Genomic DNA, 22,283 nt, shown 5'->3' with positions numbered 1-22,283 from the left:
GCATTGGAGGCCTATCTTGATACATGTTTGCTTGAGTATTGAAACTAACTGCAATGATACCAATTGTTAAGATCTAGGTCGCCGCTGATGGACCGGGGGTTGGACCGGTTAGCGGTTCTTACTCGTAGGGTGGTGGTTAATCCGGTTAGAGATTAACACCGGGGTTTCAATACTACACAACCTGTCACAAACCCTTGAACTAGGTTCAAGCGCGGAAGAGGTTTGCTTTCAGGTTGAAGCGGCACTCTTGTATGATAGGCGGAATCGGTTTCGGATGATGGAGATTTGGAAATGGTGGGTCGGTTTCGGTAATCTGGATATTCGGTATGGTTAGTATAAATTCGGTTTGGAGCGGTGTGGTTAAGTTAGTCGGTTAGATGATGAAGCCGGCAGAAAGTAAATAACAAGACAGATTTTATGGATGTTCGGAGATAAAACTCCTACGTCACCCCTTCCTCTCGAAGCCGCGAGAAGGATATTCACTAAGGAATACAAGTACAATCCGATCGAGACTTATTTCCTGCTCGATAATACTCTTACAATTCACACCGAAATTGTAACACACACTTAGAATTTAGCACTTAGGCTTTCTTAGAATAACACAGTTTTATCACTTGTAGTAAATGCTCTCAACGCTTCACTTGTCTAGCTTGATGTCCCGCTTAAGTCACTGCATTTACTCTTCTTCAGCTACCCCTTTTATAGGTGAAATATGCCAACGGTCATATTTCACTGCCTTGAATCTTATTGGCTGATCAGAAGTGCAGTGATTCAGTATTTCAGAGGTTCAGACCTGCGGTCGTTTCTTCAGACCTGATGGTCAAGCTCAGACCTGCCGGTCTGTTCTTCCGGTTTGTAAGACAAACCTGCTGGGTTTGTCTTTTACTCAATGTAGGCACTGTCTGTTGGACAGTTGTCTGTACTTTGAAGATTTCCTTTCTGGCTTATCCCGACGTAGAAAGATCCGGTAGTACTGTTTTCTGCAGCCTACAGTCTTTCCTCAGACTTGCATGGATATGGAAGTATTCAGTCTGCTCCTTTGGTATCATTCTCAACAGATACCCAAATTGTCTTCTTGTACTGGTCGGTCATTTGACTTGGCCGAATGTCTTTTGGTAGTAGTGTAACCGGACTTCTTCCGGTTATTCTTGTCTTGTGGATGATCGGCTGTTTGATGATTCCGGTTTTGAGCTTTGGCCGATCCTTTCTTTGTGCGGTCATGTTCCGAATACTCTTGATCGGTTTGGTAGCTTGACCGGTTAGGTTTCTTTAGTCGGTTCTCTTGTTCATCCGGTCTGGTTCCTTGTTCCTGCATGGAAAGTTTATTTAAGTTAGGTTTATTTGAACCGGTCTTATTTTATCTAACAAAATTTAATAAAAATATTATTATTATAATTAATTTTAAAAGTCATGACATATTTTATAAATCTTTTAAAATAATATTTTATTTAATCTCGGTTTTTTTTGAGACAGAAGTTTTTAGAGAATTACAACCACAAATTAAAGGAACAAGAGATAAAAAAAAATAAGATAAATAATAGTCTATAACCTAGGGGTGGCCAAACCTACGGATCGGATAAGATCCGGTATTTCGGATTGGATATCCGCTTTTATTTTTTTAAAAATTGCGATCCGTATCCGATCCGGTATCCGACCACTATCCGATCCGAAAATACCGGATCGGATCGGATCGGCCAGCCGGATACCCGCCGATCCGATTTTTTTTAATATTTTAATTTTTTTCATATGCTAGAAAATTGAAATTGTTCTATTAAGGATTTCAATTATGAATAATGACGATTTGAGAACCGATCTAAAAAGAAATGGGAAGAAAAACAAATGAAAGAGACATATTTTTGTTTGGATTTGTAAAGAAAAATGGGAGAAAACATAAGAAAGAGGAAGATTTTGTATTTTTGTTTTGGTTTGTAAAGAGAAAAAAGGAAGAGATAGATTTTTGTTTAGTTTGTAATTGTTTAATTATATTTTTATTTGGGTTTGTAAAGAGAAACATGAAGGAAAATATAGGAAGAGAGAGATTTTTGGTTGGGTTTGTATTTATTTAATTATATTTTTGTTTGGATTTGTTTATTTAATAAATTTTAAAAATGATCAGATCGGCTTCGGATATCCGAAATCTTTTTTGTCCGATCCGTATCCGATCCGAAAATCCGGGAAAAATATCGGATACGGATTTTTTCGGATCGAATCGGCCGAATCAACTGATCGGGTCTTACGGATCGGATTTTTTGGCCACCACTACTGTAACCCATTTGGAGATTGATCAAAATATCTAAGTATAGTTAATTGAGTACCAGTTTCTATTTTAAATCTCTGACAAATATAATAATAAGTGAGCTCTAAAGGATTTTCACCTTGTGAGATTTGTTTTAGAATACTCTTTTATTTCTCTCTAGCAAAATTTTGAATGAAATTAAATTCAATACTTCTTTTTTTTCAAACAAATCACTTCTCTGTCATTTGAAATACACAAATATTTCTAAATTTACAAAGCGATTACAAAAATATCAATATAATCAAAACCAACAAAATTAACTCTGCAGACAAGTCAATTCGAATTCGAACATGAAGTAAAACAAACTAAAAATAGATGTTACCCTCAATTAATTATTATTTTGATTCCAGATAACTTATGACATATAAATTATAGAAAAAGTTGAAGATTTGGATATTTGAACTATTTAAAAATGTTTTTGGATTTATATGTAGCATCTATTTCAATCGGTTCCATTCTAATTTCGTCTGCAATATATGTATCTAGAAGGAAACACTTCATTTATTCAACCTAGAACTACAAAAAGAGTAGATACCAATGAATTACAGATATATTTCTTAGACATTTAAAGCATATTTTGGCTCATATGCTTCCTCTATAAATATATAATAAAATCATTCATAGTGCATTATTATAGGAGAAACAACGAATTCGAACAGCTTGATTCCTAACACCTTGGACTTGCATTCTGACTATATCGGCTCGAATTTGTTGAACACGGAGTCGAGTTGTTCTTCACGAGAGGAATTAAAGACTGCACCACGTCTGTCATTAAGGGACGATAATCTGACTCTGGTTGAACACACATTGCTGCAATGGCTGCTACCTAAAAATCCCAAAACATTTGAAAAATACTTCAAATTTCCGCATCATCAAAATTTTCTCAATTATATTATAAGTTATTACGATAAATCACTTCAAAACTTGTACATAATCGTTTTTATCTTGTTTTCTTGTATAGTTTGAGTTTTTTTTACAGAAATTAACAATCAATGAAATTGTAATGTTCTTAAAAATAAAAATAAAAAGATATTATTTGAATTCTGAATCAATAACGTGATTAAAATGGAATATTTCCAGCAGACCAACTGACCTGGATTAAGTCCTTCCTTGAATACTGTCCTTGAAGAGATGGGTCTACCATTTCCATTACTTTTTCTCTGTTTGTTAGCCTTGGAAGAGCCTTCAATATTAAACATATTTATCATAAAAAGCATACCATTTAATATACTTTGTGTGGGTCATATAAAAAAATAACTAAACTTTTAGTTTATAAAAATAAGTGTAGAACAAAAAAAATCAAGTAGATTATTACAAAAAAAAGAGTGCTACTAATTAATAAAGTAATATATTATAAATTTAATATTTAAATCAAGAACCATAATAATATTTATAACCCTTTCATCAATTAAATAAGTTTTTACAAAGCTGTATTTAAACTAGATTAATAAAGAAAATTCAATTTTTGTTAACAAAAATATCCTTTTAGTTGCTTATCATAACCATTCATTCATCAACTGAACATATATATTTTTTTCTGTAACATCATCACATAATCTTTTATTTTTTAAGGTTTAAAATGCATAAATTACAAAGAATAGTATATTCTAACTACTAAATTAAAGACAAAATAATTGTATAATAAATTAAACCCTACTCATAATCTCATATATGACTTGACATCGTTTTTTTTAAATCATTTGAGAATATATTTGAAAAAAGTATGTACATGTTTTCCTGAACAAAACAAAAACATTATAAAAACATATAGTTAGAAAATTCATTATATGATTCTCTTTTATTTTATATAATTGATAATTATGTAAATATCAATTCAATTTCTTTCTATAGTAAATTGTAAACATGTGAAATCATGAAATCTCAATATAATATAATTCAACTAAATTAAAGTCTTTATTCAATTTGAGTTATTTGAATAATCAAAATAAAAAGTACTATCACATCATTTCTCATTCTCATTCATATTACTCTATTTATTAACTAAAATACTAAAATACTTTCTATTTAAATAATTATTTTATTTTATTTTATTATATTATATATTAATATATTTTAAGTCATTTTACCAAAAAATTTCTTAACTCCTACAAATCGTAACAAATTATGATTTTTTCAAATAACTAGGTTATTTAAATAACTTGATACAAACAAGGCCTAAGATTAATTTAACTCGATTTCGACTCTATCATAACTAAAAATCATAAAAACCTAAAATTTTGCTAAAATTTATGTATCGAGACTCACCCATGAAACAAGAACATGTTCTCCAGGAGGCTGTTTGGTGTCGACTGGTACACGACCTGTTATAAGCTCCAATAAAACCACACCATAGCTATATACATCAGATTTTGTTGTGAGTTTGCCGGTTGAAGCATATCTGCATTAAGCCCAATAAAATTTTCAAGAAACATTGATTGATTAGAACTGTACATATTCTAACTAATTGTGACAAACTATTATGATCATGTTAATAATTAAAGAATGAAAAAGAAAAACATGTTTTTGTAATGTAGTCTCAAAATGGCCAAACACCCCCCAAAGAGACCTCTAATTCATGCCAGCTAATTTCTTATGTGGGGGACCTTAACTAGTGAATAAATTATATGAACTTGTCTAGAAAATTAATTATGTTAAAACTCACTCGGGTGCTAAATAACCGGTGGTCCCCAAAACTCGAGTAGAAACCAAACCATTGATTTTATCGGAACCGGTCTTGGCAAGGCCAAAATCAGAGACCTTAGCTCTGAAATGTTGGTTCAATAGAATATTACTCGATTTGAAATCGCGATGAATAACAGATGGAACCGTATGCTCATGCAGATACTCGAGGCCCCGAGCGCAGTCTAGAGCTATTCGGAGTCTTATCCCCCAATTCAAAGTTGATGATCTGTAAGGGATAATTGAATTATGAAGGTGACTTTGTAGGCTACCATTTGACATGAACTCAAATACTAAGAGCCTGTGGTGTTGGTCTGCACAGTAGCCAAGTAGTTGCACCAAGTAGGGACAATGTAACCGGCTTAGTAAGTCAACCTGGAGAAATCGAAAAAAATAGGGTTACTTTCTTCATTTTTAAATTTTGTTTTTATTATTGATTTACCATTAACACGAAATTAAGAACATTAAGGGCTTGTTCGGTCCAGGTTATTTAAATAACCTGGAAAGAGAGAAAAATGATTATTGATAATGATTGGTGATAATCTTAAGGAAATGATGATGTTTTTTTGGTAAAAAGACTTAAAAGGTATTGATATATAGAAATAAAATAAATAATTATAATTTAAAATAGAAGGTATTTTAGTATTTTGGTTAATGACTTGATTGATTTGAAGGATGAGAGGGGGAGTGAAGTGACAATTGATTTGGTTGAGTTATTTTGAAAACCCAAATACGAACAAGGCCTAAGTGAACTTATAAAAAGACTAGAAAAACAAAATTTCAAATAATATTCTCAAATGAATGGAAGGATAAGGAGCCAATGAATGGAAAAGAGTCAACTGTTTTTGGCCCTATATATGCACTATGACTATGAGAGACTATGGGCAGTATATATAGGGTGGTCTTTCTCTATGATAGATGAGTTAATGGTTGTTTTGTAATATTGTAGGATAAGGAAAATGAGTAGAAATAAAATAAAAAATTATTATTCAAATCAATTGATCAAATAATATAGATTTAGATACTTATATTGATCCAAGACTAATTAAAGACTACATTAAATTCTAAGATGTTATGAAATTTAATGTTTAAATAGGCTTTTCATTAAATGTTGTCATTAAATATTATAAACCATGTGGGGGGCACAATAAAAGATCTATGATAAATCATATCTTCTTACAAGAGAAGCACAAGTGAGAAATGATATTAGACTTTAGTCTAATATCAATTTTATAAAATAGAATATTTCAATTTAATATAACCTTGATATTAAACTTTTTTTTAATATCAATTAGTCTAAGTTTGAATATTTCATTTTAATATAACCTTGGTATTATTTTCTTATAATCTTATATTACTTATTTTTATATATAAAAAACCAAGATGTTTTCTAACTGATGGAACTATTAAAAAAATGCTTTGATTTTATAAAAAAGAAATCATATAACTCCTAAATTTTTAAAATTTTAAATTTTATTAGTTTATAAATTATTTCTACTTTACAATTTAAAATGAATAAATTCCAAAAATAACAATTATTACTTATTCAAATGAATTAAACCTAGAGGTGCAAATCAATTATTACTTATTCAAATGAATTAAACCTAGGGGTGCAAATCAATTAATAATTGTTATTCAAATAACAATTATTACTTATTCAAATGAATTTAAAGTTAATACTCGACTTGAGTTTGTCTTTGCTCGAGCTGACTCGTTTAATGTTCGAGACGAGTTCGAGCTTATATTTCCTCGATGCTCTTTCAAGTTTTTTTTGAGCCTGATAAAATTTGAAATAAATATATTTTTTCACAAATGTTTAAAAGTTTAATTTTAGTTCAAGTTTTCGAGTGAACGGAATTTTTAGTTAAATAATCAAGTCGGTTTCGAGCTCAAATTTATAAACTCGTTCGAGCTCGAGTTCGAATCGAACTAATAAATACTTAATTGAGTCCAGCTCAAACTCGAGCTTAAGCTGACTCGAGTTCGACTTGACTCATTTGCATCTCTAGTTTAATCCGTCTAATTGGATTAACTAGCCTAATTGCTTTTGTTTTAAATAAATTGGATGTAAAGTTAATAATTTTGATTTACAAAAAAAGAAGAAGTAAGGAGAAACCTCAATCCTGAATGCACGTTCCCCTAGTTTTCCTTCTCTATGAAGCCTCTTAATTGCAGCTACAGTTCCATCTTTCAATACCCCTCTGTAAACAACACCAAAACCTCCATTTCCAATAACATTTCCATCTTTAAATTTTCCAGTTGCCATTTCAACTTCTTTAAAAGTGAAAACCTGCACTCCTCTCACTTTTACAGTAGGAACCCTAACTGAATTTGCTCCATATAAACATCTTCCCTTCCCATCATCTAATTATAACAAAAACACATAAATTAGTTAATACCCAGATCGAAAATATGTATAAAAACTTCAAATTTAATACCTGGACTAGCATTGATGCTTACAATGCTGTGACTCATAAACATGCAATCTCCATTGTTGCTAGTACTGCAGCCTTTGGAATTGTCATTTTTTGCAGATTTCAACCGTCGGAGCATGACTATGATGAGAAGTATTGATATGATCATGATTACAATGATAATGGGTAAGATTATCAAGAGAATCTTGGTGGGAGGGACCATATTATTGTCTTGGTGAGAGTGGAGATTAGTTTGAGGTTGTGATCTTCTATGATATTGTTGCTCTGTTGATGGAGGACTGTAATTGTTTGTTTCTTCTTCCATGAGAGAAGAAATCAATCAATGCACTAAGAAGAAATGACCAGAGAAAGAGGCAATGAAGAAAGAGTAATTAAGTGGATGATGTACTTAGCTTGTGTGCCTTCAAGGTTGGAAGTTTGTATTTTTCCTCATTTCATATATATAAAGAAAAACTTTTGCTTTATTCTTGTAAGATATACGAATCTAAATGAGAAATTGTCAATTTTAATTCATTTTAATATGGTTTTGATTAAATTTAGATTACCTATTTTTAAATTTGATTCTATTTGGATTTATGGATAGATGGAAGACTATTTTATGCAAAAACGTATTTAAAATTATCAAAAATTTGTAATATAAATTTGTAAATCAAAAGTTTATTTGTTAAATGAACTGTATTTAACTTCCGTGCTCGTATAAGTATTGTTTTGTTTTTGTTTATCGGTTCTTTCTTCATTAGTGAATATATCTTGTGTCGTCCTGAATTTTTATTGATTTTCTCTCAATTTTTTATAATGTTTTTGTGTTGGTTTAAGCCACATGACTTATTTATATCATTTTGTATGAATTATGTTCAAAAATAATAATAATAAATATATTTGTTCTAATCACACTTCCTCTTAAGTGGTTTCTAAAAGTTTTTTAATAACCTATGGGGGGGATTATTAATGTTTCATATACCAAATTGAGTTAATTTAATTATGATTTAAATAATACGTTTGATGTTTTAAGATTATTTGGTTTATGATTTTAAATAAATCAAAGTCTATTTTAGTATATTTGAGGTCGTGTTTGTAAGAACGATAATTTTTGTAAATGTTTTTATCGTTAGAGTTGAAGGACGGATAGACAAATTGAGTATTTAAAAAAAAAAATGAGTTTGCATAATTATGTGTGTAGTTTCAATTGGTCCATTGCATTGGTGTTGAGTGAGGATATGTCTTTGTCTTTGTGTCACAAGAAATTGGAAGTTATTGAAAAACAAGTTAAATGTCTATTCATGCCCAAAATAATTCAGAAAACTTTGAACATTCTATTTTGTTTTCATGTTCTGTCATCTCAATTTCTGTGAAACTCTTCTTTGGGACAACAGTTGTATGAATAATGACATTTTTAAAAATAATTTCTTATATTAAAAAAATCTTATGTGCAAAGAAACAAATGTTGTCACATGTCTAACACCCATTAGATTTTCTCTTGAATTTTAAATTCCTTGCAATTTCACATGCTAATCTAATGGCTAAGGTTATTTATAAATTCTTTTCGTGGGTGAAAAAGTCAAATTGGTGCCTTAATATGAGGGAAGTAATATTGTTTTTATGTTTATTATTTGTTTGATTTCATTCATTATCAGTCTGGCTGAATCAGCTTGAAAACAGGGTATGACTATGATTGAACTTTGGCAAGCCCATATTTAAATATGCCTAATTAAAAAAACTATTCAAATTTCTGTAATTGAGATATTGAATTATAGAAACCCATGTAAATATGTATCTAAAATATTACAATCTCAACAAAATCTAAATACATTTTTTTAAAAAAAAAAAGCTAAAAACATATGTAGTCAAGTAACTTTGTATATTTGATTGTTGTCCAAAGTGATTTACACATTATTCAAATTCAAAACTCGCTATATAGTTGAAGTGAAGAGAATTTCACTAATAGATTATTCTATGTTTTATATTCGATTTATATTAAAAACATTTTAAATTGAAGCGATGATTTTAACTAGGTAAGGTGAGCTAGTTTTTCAAATTAAAAAAAAAAACTTTACAAAATATATTCAAGATCATTTATTATAATAACATGACCGGTTAAGATTCAAATATAAGTTAAAAATAGTTATAAAAAAAATTGTGGTTCATTGCTAAACCAAATAAAATTTTAGATGGTATATAAATTGTATCAAATCTCATTTTACTTAATCAATTAACTTTCCTTCTTTACTTTTGTTGTCTTACAGAAAATAGATGTTTAGTGTCAGACAAGAAAGTAACACAGGTCTACCTTCTAAATAAGAATGGGTAAATCATAAATGATATCTTATCATTAAGGGTTTGAAACTTTGAATTTTGAAAATGGTGGTTGACTAAAAAAATATCACATGAGCCATGATACAATATTAAATGGGCTAGGTATATTAAATCAAATGGATTTGATTAGATTTTGAATCATTTAACACTTTTACTTTTGTTTCCAAATATATTTTCATCCATTTTATTTTTTACATAAATGTGGATCTAAACGAGATTTTTAAACTCATAATGAGACCACATAGAATGAGAGACCAAATATAAAGTTTCTCATTTCGCCTTATCAATAATATTGATTTGAATAAATCGTTGTGTGGTTATAAGTGTTTTAACCTTATTAATTAACTAACTAAAACTAAATAAGAAGAGACATAAAATTCCAATTAAGCATCAAATTAGAGACATAATGAATCCCAAAATGTCTAATAAAGTCAATTTTTAATGAAACAGACCATTGATCCTTGTTGAGAGGTTTGAAAGTTGTTTGATTTATGGTATATTTCAACCAAACACATATTTCATATATCTAGATATCTGTATTCATACATTCATTGATAATTTTCAATCATACCTCAATCCAAATGTGTTTTGAAATGAGATAAATATTTATTCTACTGTAGAGTGTTTCCTTATAGAAGCTAATATGAACAACATAATTTAGCTACTTTATGCCACCACCCATCAAGATTTAGTTATTCACACACTCAAGAAAACAAAATTTGATTCTATTAATATTACTCTGTCATATTCAATTATTGCAACAATTGAGTTTTAACTTAACAACAATAAGAGTTTTAACTAGTTTTTCTTGGAAAGTTAGTGATCAAAATGAATTAGCTTATTCAAGTTCGTTGAGGATAAGTCATGTCCATTGTGTCGGATTGTAAAAGAAACAATTGATCACCTCTTTTCAAATGCTCTTACATTGTGGTTATTTGACTCTTTAATCAAAATATGATAAAGAATGGTGTTCCTAAGGATTGGGTTAATGTTATAGGATTATTATGAGTAATGAAAAAATAATTAAACTGTACAAATGGTTGAAGCTGACATTTAAAAAATATAAAAAGGATAAACATGAAAAGTTTCTGGTTTCAAACCTAAAACCAAGAAATAAGTTAGGAAGGAAAATTAATAATATATAATTACTCAAAGTTAAATTTGAAACAAAACTGTTAACACAAAATTTGTTACTTTAAATGAAGACAAATCCATTATTCATGTATATCTAAGGCAGACTATCTGAAAACATTAAATTTGTTTATTGTTTGACCAACTTTGTTACTTTATTTTAGTGTTTTTAAAGGATTTATTTTTAAAAAAATTAATTTTTAATAGTTTGTATTACCATTATGATGTGAAAAAGTCAAATAAGTTTAGCATGAGCAACTATTAATCATTAAATCAAATAGATAAATCAAATAGAATAGTTATGTGACATATAGTTTGGTAAAATGGTATAACATCCACAATTTATATATTTAATTCAATCGTGCTCTGCATGAGGGAAATTTGAGCAAATGACCCCACTGATAGGGTGAATAACCAATTGTGCGGGGATAATTGAAATAGCGCTGGTGATCTTCTTTTTTTTAATAACAATTGTACCCTTCCAGTTGTGTGACGCAACCAGAATTATTTTTCTTCGTCTCGCGATTGCGTGACGCAACTGGAGTTGCGTGACGCGATTGCGTAACGCAACTGGAGTTGCGTGACGCGATTGCGTAACGCAACTGGAGTTGCGTGACGCGATTGCGTAACGCAACTGGGGTTGTGTGACGTGATTGCGTGACACAACTGGGGCATTTTCGTCCAAAAAAATTTCATAATTAAAATTTTTTGAAAAATAAAAAAATAAAAAATTGCGTCACGCAATCTGAGGTTGCGTGACGCAACTAGGGCATTTTCGTCCAAAAACAATAAAAGGGGTCACCAACGCTTTTTTTTTTTATCTTCTACACTTTCCGCATTTCATCCATTTTTTAGGGTCATCTCCTCAAATTTCCCCTCCATGATGGTATCCTGACAATAAACTTCAATCAAAAGTGATTGTCACTTTTGAACATGTGTTAATTATGTAGGGAGGCTGGTGAGACAACCTCACATATTCTTTTGCATTGTCTTTAATTTAGGTTGAACCTATTTTTTGAGTTTATTGTAAAGCATTTCTCGGAGTTGATTAAATTATGCAAGGAACTATTAATGAATTTTGGTTTAAGTGAGTGGATTATTGCATCGCCATTGGGCTTGAAAAGAGGTGAATTCCCATTCCATAAGATAGATATTTAACAATAGAAGTAGGCTCAACAATATTCTCAAGAGTCTTATTTTGACCGTTCTTGCAGAGATTTTGATGGAAAACACAGTTGTTTCTACATGATGCATTATGGATATTCTAAACGAGATTAAGAGAAAGTAAGGTTATGGGGTTATTTTTGAAACATGTGTTTAACCGGTTTTTCCCGATTTTTTTGTTGTTGTTGTTTTGGTTTATAGCCGGTTTATTCGGGTTTACTAGATGGCTTGTGATAGTTAATCCGGTGTGAGAATCATCCATGAGCATGTTTCATGTGAGATTTTGGTTTCTATCTTGTTCCCTTTTGCTATTTGGTTTGACATCATCAGTGTTTGACTAATCACTTTTGCTGGTGTTCCTTGGTTTGGGCCTCAATTTGGTTCCTCTTGACTGAGTTGAGCATGGAGGCAAGCTCGACGTTTTGACACAAGTTTTTCCTTTTTTCGGTTATGTGGGACAATGTTGGTTTGAACATCACTTTAGTCAATTTCTTTCAAGACTTTCATTTCTCATTACTTTTTGTTTCATCGGGTTTGTTGTGGGCTTTTTTGGTGGTCACTGTCTTGGTAGAGTAGGTCTCGTCCATAGAGATGGTTCAATGTTGAGATTTGTTTACTATTTTTTATGATAGAGTTTTGTTAAAAAATAAATAAAAAATAAATATTACATTGAAGTACCATAAATAAGTCCATCAATCAATGGGGGTGCATGTGATGGTTAATCACAAGATTGTAGGTCAATACTTCTTTTAAAAATTATGTTTTTTTTTTTCAAATTTCAAATTATGTTTTTTTAAGTGTGAATTGAACTTATGACTTGATATTTTAAGTTCAAAACATTTACTAATCTAAGTATTCTTAATGAGTTTTATGATTATAATTATGTTGAAAAAACTCAATTTGTTAAAATCGTGTCATTGTTGTAGTTCAAACTCTCCTTCTACCTGTTATTACTTTTTACAAACACTAATGAATGTGCATGAATTGAATTTGATACTATAACATTTTAAGCAAAATTTTATCACTTTAGTTATTTAGTGAGTCTAATCATGAGAAACTAGAATATCTAATAAGTGTGTGTGTGGCTGTTTACCATGAATTCAGAGGTACAAGCCTCTGAATTGAATTTGAGACACTAACATTTTAAACAAAATTTTATCACTTTAGGTATTTTGTGGGTCTAATAATGAGAAACTTAATATCTAATAAGTTTGTGGTTGTTAACCAAAAGTTGAAAGTTCAAGCCCTCATTCCTTATTATTTTCCCTAAAAAAACTCATTACCATTTTAGGTATTATGAGTAAGTCCATAAACCCTAAGTCCATCAATGTGTAGAGATTTGACACTCCTACCATTTTATTATTATATTATTAGTATGAATTCAACTTAAGATCTAATAAGTTTAAAACTTTTACCATAAACAATCGTGTTGTTGTCGTTAATAATAAGGTTGCCCACCAACTTCTCTTTAATCAATAGTGTGAATCAAAACTTAAAAACTTAATATTTAAATTTAAAACTCTTACCACTTTAAGTATAATGAGTAGGTTCATTATTAACGTGTTTTGTTTATCAATTTTGTTTTTAAAACTTTAAGCAAGGTTTTTTAAATGTGAATTGAGTTGAGAATATTTTGAAATATATTTTAAGCCCATTCTTGAAATTTAAAACAAAAGCTGGAATAGCTCAGTTGGTTAGAGCGTGTGGCTGTTAACCACAAGGTCGGAGGTTCAAGCCCTCCTTCTAGCGTCACTTTTTTTATTTTATTGGCAAGAATAATCAATACTAGAATTATAATGAGTGATCTCTAAGGAGGGTAGGGTAGCACTAATAAACCATTAAATATTGTTCCAAAGATTAATAAAAATAAAAAAGATAGATGAGTGGTATTCACGGGCAACTTCCCCTCTTAAGGTCAAACATTACCGTCCCTTCATTTATCAGCATGCAAACACATACAAACAAAAAACCATTATCACAATATATCTACAAGCATAGAATATGTGAATGCATATGAATAATTATTATGGTGGCCCATCACAAAAAAATTCTTCTGTTTTGTGGCATGTGAGTGAGTTCCATGACCCTTTTTCAACCTTTTCTTACACTAAATATTTCTCTAACTTGATTTGTTTAATTTTGTTGAGGTGGATCAGATTTTAAGGGCAAATACTAATAATAATGGCTATCAAATTGTCACATTCAACTTTAGTATTACTTCTTGAGACTATATATTAATTTTCACCATTACATAATTTTGAGTTTGATCTCCGGATGAACAATACTTCTAATCGTTTTTCTCAATTATGTTTTGTGAAATTCACGCAAGTTTAAAGAAAATTTAGCCGGTCGAATATGTTGCAAATCGAATTTTTTGTTTGTAGCGAATAAATTTATAAATTTAAAATGGATTTAGATAAAAACCAAAATCTTTAGATAAAATATTTTTTTTAATTATTATTATTTTTTAATTATCTCTTTTTAAAATTTATTTTTTAAGTCGTTAATAACAAATTTGTTAAATTTTTTTTTTTTTTATCAAAGTTTAGATTCATTTTTAAAATCCCATAATGAGACAAAATAACTGAAAAAGGTCTTTTGATACATTATCATGTATGTGCACCATCACAAATAATAAGGGTTTTCTGGATTAATTGAGGTTATTGCTATAATCTTAGTTATTTGAAAATAATAATTTATATTGATTTTGAAGAAATATAAAATATTTTTGATAAAAAAATATAAATAATATTAATATATAATAAAAAAATATTAACTTAAAATAAAATATATTTAATATTTTGTTTAATGAATAGAATGATTTGATTTAAAAATTAAAAAGTGAATATATATATATATTTTTAAATTTGAGTTATTTAAATAATCCAAACCAAATAACGCCTAAAACAAAGTTAATTATATTACAATTTTACCTATAATACATTATATCTTATTTTATATATTAGTGATTAATTGGTCATGACTATTTAATGTATTAAATTATTTATATTACAAAAATCTACTTAACATAAATTCTGGTATAGATAAAATATATTATTTGTCAGATATAGAATAAAAGATGGTATCTTATACAAATTTTAAATTTGTTGGTTGTATTTTTTTTTTGTAATTGTTGGAGGATAACACATTTTCATAGTTACCATATTTATTTTAATTTAAAGCATTTTCAATAAACAAATTAATTAAATATCTATTTTATATGACTATCGTCTTAAGCTATTCTAATAAATTATTATAGGCCTCAATTTTATAATGGCCAAAAGTGGTGCCCATAAAGAAACAAATGAGTTTTTCGGTAATCCCCATATGTGAGCACACTTTTTACATGGATTTGAAATGACCACGAAAACTAACGGTCATAAACCATTGAATGAGCTGTTTTAGCATGCTTAGATATTGAGGGAGCAAAAAAGCAAAACCTACATTGAAATTGTACAGAATCTGTACTCTTTCTTTGTTTCCTACTTTTTTTTCTAAGCTAAATTATTTCATTGATAAAAATATGACAAGATTATGAAATTGTTGAATTTAGAAATAGCGAATTTAAATAAAATGTATGGGTGGTATATGTTATTAGTCAAGCCTCTTATGTGGATTACTCTAAATGAAGAAGCTTATTCAAAACACACCTAATTCAAATATTTTTTACATCTATTATAGTTCTGATCGATACAAAAATACGACCCAAATTGAACACAAAAAAATCAGGTCATAATAATTTATTTTTGGGTTCAGATCAAAATTAGATCAACTCGTTTAAATTAATAAAATGGTCAAAATCGGGTAGACCTTTAATGACCCAAAGTAGACCTGCCAACTTGTTCACAATTTTCTTTTGTAAGATTTTGTGTTTTCCTTTTCTTACTTACTCACTCATTCTTTTGTAGGATTTTTAAACGAATTTGTAATTTAACCTTTTTTTTTTGTTAATGTCATTTCAATAAAAAAAAAATAGAATGATATGATATTAATTGTATCGGGTTAAGTTTGAATTGAGTCCGGTCAATCGATTTTGATTTGAATTATTTGCAAATAAACAAATTAGATTCACGATATAAATTTTGACCCGAATTACAAATTAAACTGGTTAAGTTCAGATCACTTAACCCGCTAACCCAAATCCAAACTCCTCCACCTAAATTTGACCTGAATTGACACACCTATATATATATATATATATATATATTTTTTTTTTTTCCTAACAAACTTTAGTTGAAAATGAATATCTTATCAGTTTGGAAATTAAATGAATAAAAAAAAATTAAATAAGACAATTTAGAAATAATCAAGTAACCTACTTTCTAATTTTGATATAAACCTCTAATTTATTTTTAAATAAATTTATGTCTTTTGATTCCTTTATTTTGTTTTATACCATAAAAGGAGTTTCAAATGTTTTTTTGTATGAAAAATGAAAAGAAATAGCATGACACGTCAACTTTAATTCAAGCGCTTTAAGTGGAAATCGAACACATGAGCTTTTGATTTTTTAAGTCGACTTTTTCCATTAAACCACTCTGGTGGAGTTCAAACGTTATTTTATTAAAATGTAAATAAACTATAAGTCATCTTAAGTAGTTTCACTGATAAGATATTTGGACTTAAAAGAGTAATATATTGTGTCAGATTCTTATATAAAATAACATATATATTAAAATTAAAAATTTATAATAAATTGTTATCGATTGTGGGATCATATTAGTCATCACCTTTCTAAGTAAATTTTTTTTGTCATACTAATGAGTTTTGCAAAAATAAGCCCAAAATTGATTAATAAAAGAAATATTTTATAACTTCGAAGGCTAAGTGAGTTAACCTATCTTCTATGCTTTAAGAGAAGAAATTCACATAAAAGAGTTTAGAGGTTAATATTAAAATAAAGGAATAGTTCAAGAGCATATTCATTAATTTTATCGAGATAAATAAATGAATAAATTATAGTCTAGTCACATTTGTCCCTATTCAAACCTCTTTATGCAGAAATAATGGGTAAATGATCTTAAAAAAGGATGACAAGAAATAAAGAAAGCAAAGGAAGTATTATTCTTCAATGGGTTGGGCTTTTAAGGTGGACACAAAAGAATAATTTTGTTCCTAAAAGAAGGATTCAGTTTGCTTTAGGTTTCATGTCTTCACATGAATTTGTTTCTTTTTAATATTTTCTAGGGATCTGGGGCACAAACTAATTATATTATTTCTTTAGGTAATAATCTGTGGATTATGAATCCATTTAAATTAATAATCAATACAAATATGGGAGTCGTCGTAACCGTGGTGAAGGTAGTGTTGTGTGACTTGTGTCCAGGGCCGGTCCTGGGGTAAGGCAACTAATGCACTTACATAGGGCCTCCCACTTTTATAGGGTCCCAATTTTTTATATTTAATAATATTATATTATTAATATTTTTTTTTTTCTTTTTTCTCTTTTAATATTAAATATATATTATAAAAATAATTTTTTTTATCTCCTTTTTAGTCTCATATTATAATATAATAATTATTTATATTTTATTTTATTAATTAAAATTAATTTTATTTTTTACTATTTTAGGGACCCAAAATTTAAATTTACATAGGGCCTCCAAAATCTTAGAGCTTTTCAAGACCGGCCCTGCTTGTGTCATTTGTTTTTGTCAGTTGTTTTCGGGTATTGTCTCTCGATTTTACTCATATGACGGTTGCTAGTGAAACCCTATGCTAGTGAAGCAACTAGATCCTACAATTGGGTGCATCGATCCACAGTTTTACTTGGGGACGTTCTCAAAATCGTCATGTTATGTAACGAAGACCGTTCGTTAACATTGAGGTGATGTTGATAGAGTTCGATGATGAGGAATGAGTCTAGTCATACTATAAATAATGTGCTAACATGGATGGTTATGTGTATAAGATTTTGATCAATGGTTAGGTGGCTTAAACCCAAAAGGTTGTTTCAAATGTGGAAGAAAGATGAAAGGGTTTAGGATAAAAATCCAAGCTATCGAAGAAATAGTCAAATGGTCACCTGATTTTTAAGTTAGGAGCAAGAAAAAATAGTGTTTCTAGCATGTACGGATACCTGGTTTTTAATGATATTATTGATGATTGCAATCTATGATTGAAAAATGCTGGCTTGGAAAGTGGATTCAATGATACATGCCTCTTTCCTAAAATCTTTTTATTTTTTTATATGACTGGGAGCAACATTATAAATGTTGACAACAAAGAAATTCAATAAATTTTAAAGTGTATAGATATACTTTATCATTATCATAGTGTGTGGTGGATTATTTAAAATTCTGGACCATGAAAATGGTATCATGATGATCTCTCCGTCTAGATGGACAAGTGTAACGTTTTAGATGTCTTGTGTTGAGAAAAATTAAGTGAAGAGTTAATTAACTTAGAAGAAATTATTGAGAAAAACTAAGTAAAGAGTTAGTTAACGGAAATTACAAAATATTAAACAACTGAGTGTTGATGATGTTTAAATATCAATAAAGTTAAGTTGTCTAATTGTTTCTATGCAGGTGCAGCAGACTTTGCTAACTTAGACGTAGTCTAAGCAAACTAATTAGACATGTTACGTAGTTAGACGTTGCAGTCTAACAGATACGTAGTTAGACGTTCAGTCTAACAGATACGTAGTTAGACGTTTCAGTCTAACAAATATGTAGTTAGACGTTGAAGTCTAACAGATACGTAGTTAGACATTGACGTTTAACTTCTTCAGACAAGTTTGAAGTGATACGTAGTTAGACGTTGAAATCTAACAGATACGTAGTTAGACGTTGAGGTCTAACTCCATTAGACATGACGTTGGCGTTTAACTCCTTCAGACAAGTCTGAAGTGAACGTAGTTAGACGTTGCAGTCTAACAGATACGTAGTTAGACGTTGAAGTCTAATAAATACATAGTTAGACGTTGAGGTCTAACTCCATTAGACGTGGTAGTCTAATGGGTAACGTAGTTAGATGTTGGCGTCTAACTCCATCAGACAAGTTTGAAGTCAACGTAGTTAGACGTTGCAGTCTAACAGATACGTAGTTAGACGTTGAAGTCTAACAGATACATAGTTAGACGTTGAGGTCTAACTCCATTAGATGTGGTAGTCTAATGGGTAACGTAGTTAGACGTTGGCGTCTAACTCCTTCAGACAAGTCTGAAGTGAACTTAGTTAGACGTTGCAGTCTAACAGATACGTAGTTAGACGTTGAAGTCTAACAGATACGTAGTTAGACATTGAGGTCTAACTCCATTAGACGTTGTAGTCTAATGAGAAATGTAGTTAGACGTTGACATCTAGCAACTTCAGACAAGTCTTAAGGGATGCGTAGTTAGACTTTGCAGTCTAACTCCATCAGACTTGTCGGTCTAATGGACACGCTATTAGACGTTAACGTCTAACTCCCTTAAACTTGACAGTCTAATGTCTCGCTTCAGCAGCCGTTTGAAGTTAGCATACGTCTACCCATGATCAACTAGTTATCTGCTACTCTACTCCACTCACTCTTGTGCAGTCTGACAAGCCAGCTGATTGTATCCAATGAACGAATGCCACGTACGCAAATGTCCTTCCAACGATTTGTCCAGTACAAGACAATATTAGAGAGGATATTTGGCGCACTACCAGTTCTGTACGGCCACAATCCATTTGCTCAGAGTCTGCTGTACTCCTGTCCTTTGGGCGACCCTCCAATGGACGCTTGCCACGTTTCCATGAAGAAGATTCGACCGTTAATGTACTTCTACTACAAATAGATGCTTAAGGACAATGGACGAATCTCTCGAACAACTTGTGAACTTTCGTACTTGCTGATCAATTCACAAGATTACTCTTGCGCTTATTGATTTCTATCATCTTCCAAGTTCAAGAGAGAAAGAATCAAAAACTGTCTAGCTGAGAGAATATTGTTCTTAATATTGTAAGTTGAACAGAGGTTGTTTTGTTCGACAGAGTGTTAGCTAGATTAGTAAACTATTTGATTCAAAGAGTTTAGTGAAATCCTTCCGGTTGTGGAAGAAGGGGTGACGTAAGAGGGTTTGCTCCGAACATCCATAAACAATCTGCCGTGTTCTTTACTTTTTGCCTTTCATCTGTCATTGGTTCAAAGCTTCAAATCCGACGAACACTTCCGCCCTTGAAACCGTTTCAAGAGTTCGAAGAATTTGTGAAGAATAGAAACAAATCTTAACTTCTAATAGAGTTAAAATCGAATCGTTTATCGTGAGTTGTTATCAATAGTCAGACCCCCGTCTTTATTGGTACCAACTATTCTATCAATTGGTATCAAAGCCTCTCTTTCTATTCTCAAGCCTCTAAAGAACCTAAATCATGTCAAAAGATGCTAGCTCCTCCAAGATCCCTCATGTTTTCGAAAAAAAACTACATTGTGTGGAAGAAGAGAGTTCGTGCCCATCTTGCTTCCTTGCACGATGACATGTGGAGTGTTGTCACCGAAGGACCTATAAGATTGAGAAAGACAAATCTGAATGGACAAGTGAAGATAAGAGGAAGAACAACCTCGACAACTTGGCCATGGACATCTTGTACAAATCACTTGACGGCAGCATGTTCAACTACATCATATCTTGCGAGTTCCAAAGAATTTGTGGACAGACTCAATCAACTCTGTGAAGGAAATGCGCAAACCAAAGAAAACAAGATTACGGTTGCCACCCAACAGTTCGACAACTTCAAGATGCGTCAAGGAGAGACGATGACTGAGTTTGATGCAAGATTTAGTCAAATTGTTACCACCCTATCTATTCTGGGCAAGACCTACAACAATAGAAAGATTTCTATAAAGGTCATGCGAGCTTTGCCAAGGGAGTGGGACATCAAGACTATGGCGTTGAGGGAGTCCAAATACCTCAATAAGATGGAGCTCTTTGACTTGCTTGCCGATCTAAAGCTTATGAGTTCGAGTTGAACTCTAGGAATGAAGAGGAGCACCCCACATCTGTCATCATAAAGCTTTGGTCATTATCGAGGAGTCACCAGTTTCCACTGAAGAAAAGACGTTTGCTCAGTAGCTCAGAAATGACGCAATGGCTCTCCTCGTGAAGAAATTCGGGAAATACATGAAGAAGAGAAACCCTAACTCAAGCTCTTCAAATAATACCAATGATGAAAAAGCTAAATCTAAGGCTAACGTTAAGTATTTTAACTGTGGTATTCTAGGTCATTACAAGTTGGAGTGTAGGAAGCCGAAACGTGATGAGAAGAAGAAAGACAATGAAAATGAGTTGAAGGCCCTCATGGCGACTGACAGCAAGGCCAAATGGATGCAAAGAGACTCAGATTATTCATCATCCAGCGATAGTGATGATTAAGAGTTTGCTTGCTTCTTGGAAAGTGAAGAGGAAGATTTAGAGGAATCTGAGGTATCTAATTTCTCTTCTAAAATTTTTCACGAGATGAACTAGTGGCTGCACTAAATGACATGGTCTTGGAGTATAAAAAACTATCAGAATCTCAAAACGAAACACTGTCAAAATCTGAAAATGATGAACCAACTTTTTTCAGAACTCCGAGCCAAAAGTTTTTGAAAATATGAATGAGCTCTCATCTGAGAATGAGACGCTCAAGGAAAATATTCAAACTCTTTCTTCTGAAAACCAACGTTTAACTTATATTGTCAGTTCTTGGACAAAGTCTAGAGAAGTTGTCAAATATCAGATTAGTCTGTTGAGGCCTGCTGGATGCAAATCCAGTTTAGGATTTGATAGCGATAACTCAGACAAGTCCTATAAGAAGTTAAACTCAGCAAGTGACAAGCTTAAGCCAATAAGCTTTGTCAAAGGGAGTTTAACTGATATTGGAACACATCCAAACTGTGATGATCTAACTTTAAAGGATGAGATAACTTATGTTTCGCCAACTGTTAGCTAGCTGAAACTTAGGTTAGAAGAAGCCAACAAGTCTGGCATATCAAAACCTGACAGAAAGTCAAGGAGTTTTAAAAGAAAACGATCCTCTACAGTTAAGGGATCAACGTCTAGCTGAAAGACGTCTGCTAAGCCTAAATCATACGGACTTATTACTACACAAAATGGGAAATCCATCAAGATAACTCAGATATGGATCCCTAAGGGATTAATTGATCGAGGACCCAAGTGAATGTGGGTACAAAAATATGTAAATACATTTTTGTGTAGGTGATACAGGGTAGCTACATGGAGGAAAAGTGGAGCACACTCTTTTGAGATCATGCTCCAGAAGATCAACAAGTGGCACATTTACCATTTCCACCAACTAAGT

At 31.0% G+C, this 22,283-nt stretch overlaps 1 protein-coding gene and 1 non-coding gene across 2 annotated transcripts; one reads left to right on the top strand and one right to left on the bottom strand.

The window, feature by feature from the left end:
- Positions 1 to 2,773: 2,773 nt before the first annotated feature.
- Positions 2,774 to 7,824, bottom strand: LOC124919599 (probable serine/threonine-protein kinase PBL7). The gene is made up of 6 exons (XM_047459869.1): positions 7,414 to 7,824; positions 7,092 to 7,339; positions 4,959 to 5,350; positions 4,562 to 4,694; positions 3,390 to 3,479; positions 2,774 to 3,122 (listed from the first exon to the last, which is right to left on the bottom strand). Exons 1-6 carry the CDS (start codon positions 7,712 to 7,714, stop codon positions 2,964 to 2,966), a joined length of 1,323 nt encoding a protein of 440 aa, XP_047315825.1. The 5' UTR covers positions 7,715 to 7,824; the 3' UTR covers positions 2,774 to 2,963.
- Positions 7,825 to 13,693: 5,869 nt separating this feature from the next.
- On the top strand, positions 13,694 to 13,767 carry TRNAN-GUU. The gene has a single exon. It is a non-coding gene; the product is annotated as a tRNA-Asn (tRNA).
- Positions 13,768 to 22,283: the final 8,516 nt, after the last annotated feature.

Source organism: Impatiens glandulifera, chromosome 1, assembly GCF_907164915.1.
Source record: "Impatiens glandulifera chromosome 1, dImpGla2.1, whole genome shotgun sequence".
Classification (NCBI taxonomy): domain Eukaryota; kingdom Viridiplantae; phylum Streptophyta; class Magnoliopsida; order Ericales; family Balsaminaceae; genus Impatiens; species Impatiens glandulifera.
Note: the sequence above shows the minus strand (reverse complement) of the source record. Positions and strands in the feature narration are given on the sequence as shown.

Bases quoted from the DNA above. Each gene is read 5' to 3' on its own strand.
- LOC124919599 (XM_047459869.1), bottom strand. From the start codon at position 7,714: ATGGAAGAAGAAACAAACAATTACAGTCCTCCATCAACAGAGCAACAA. The intron at 3,480-4,561 runs GTGAGTCTCGAT...TTAATATTGAAG, and splicing joins AACATGTTCTTGTTTCATGG to GCTCTTCCAAGGCTAACAAA. The intron at 3,123-3,389 runs GTCAGTTGGTCT...TGGGATTTTTAG, and splicing joins CAAGGAAGGACTTAATCCAG to GTAGCAGCCATTGCAGCAAT.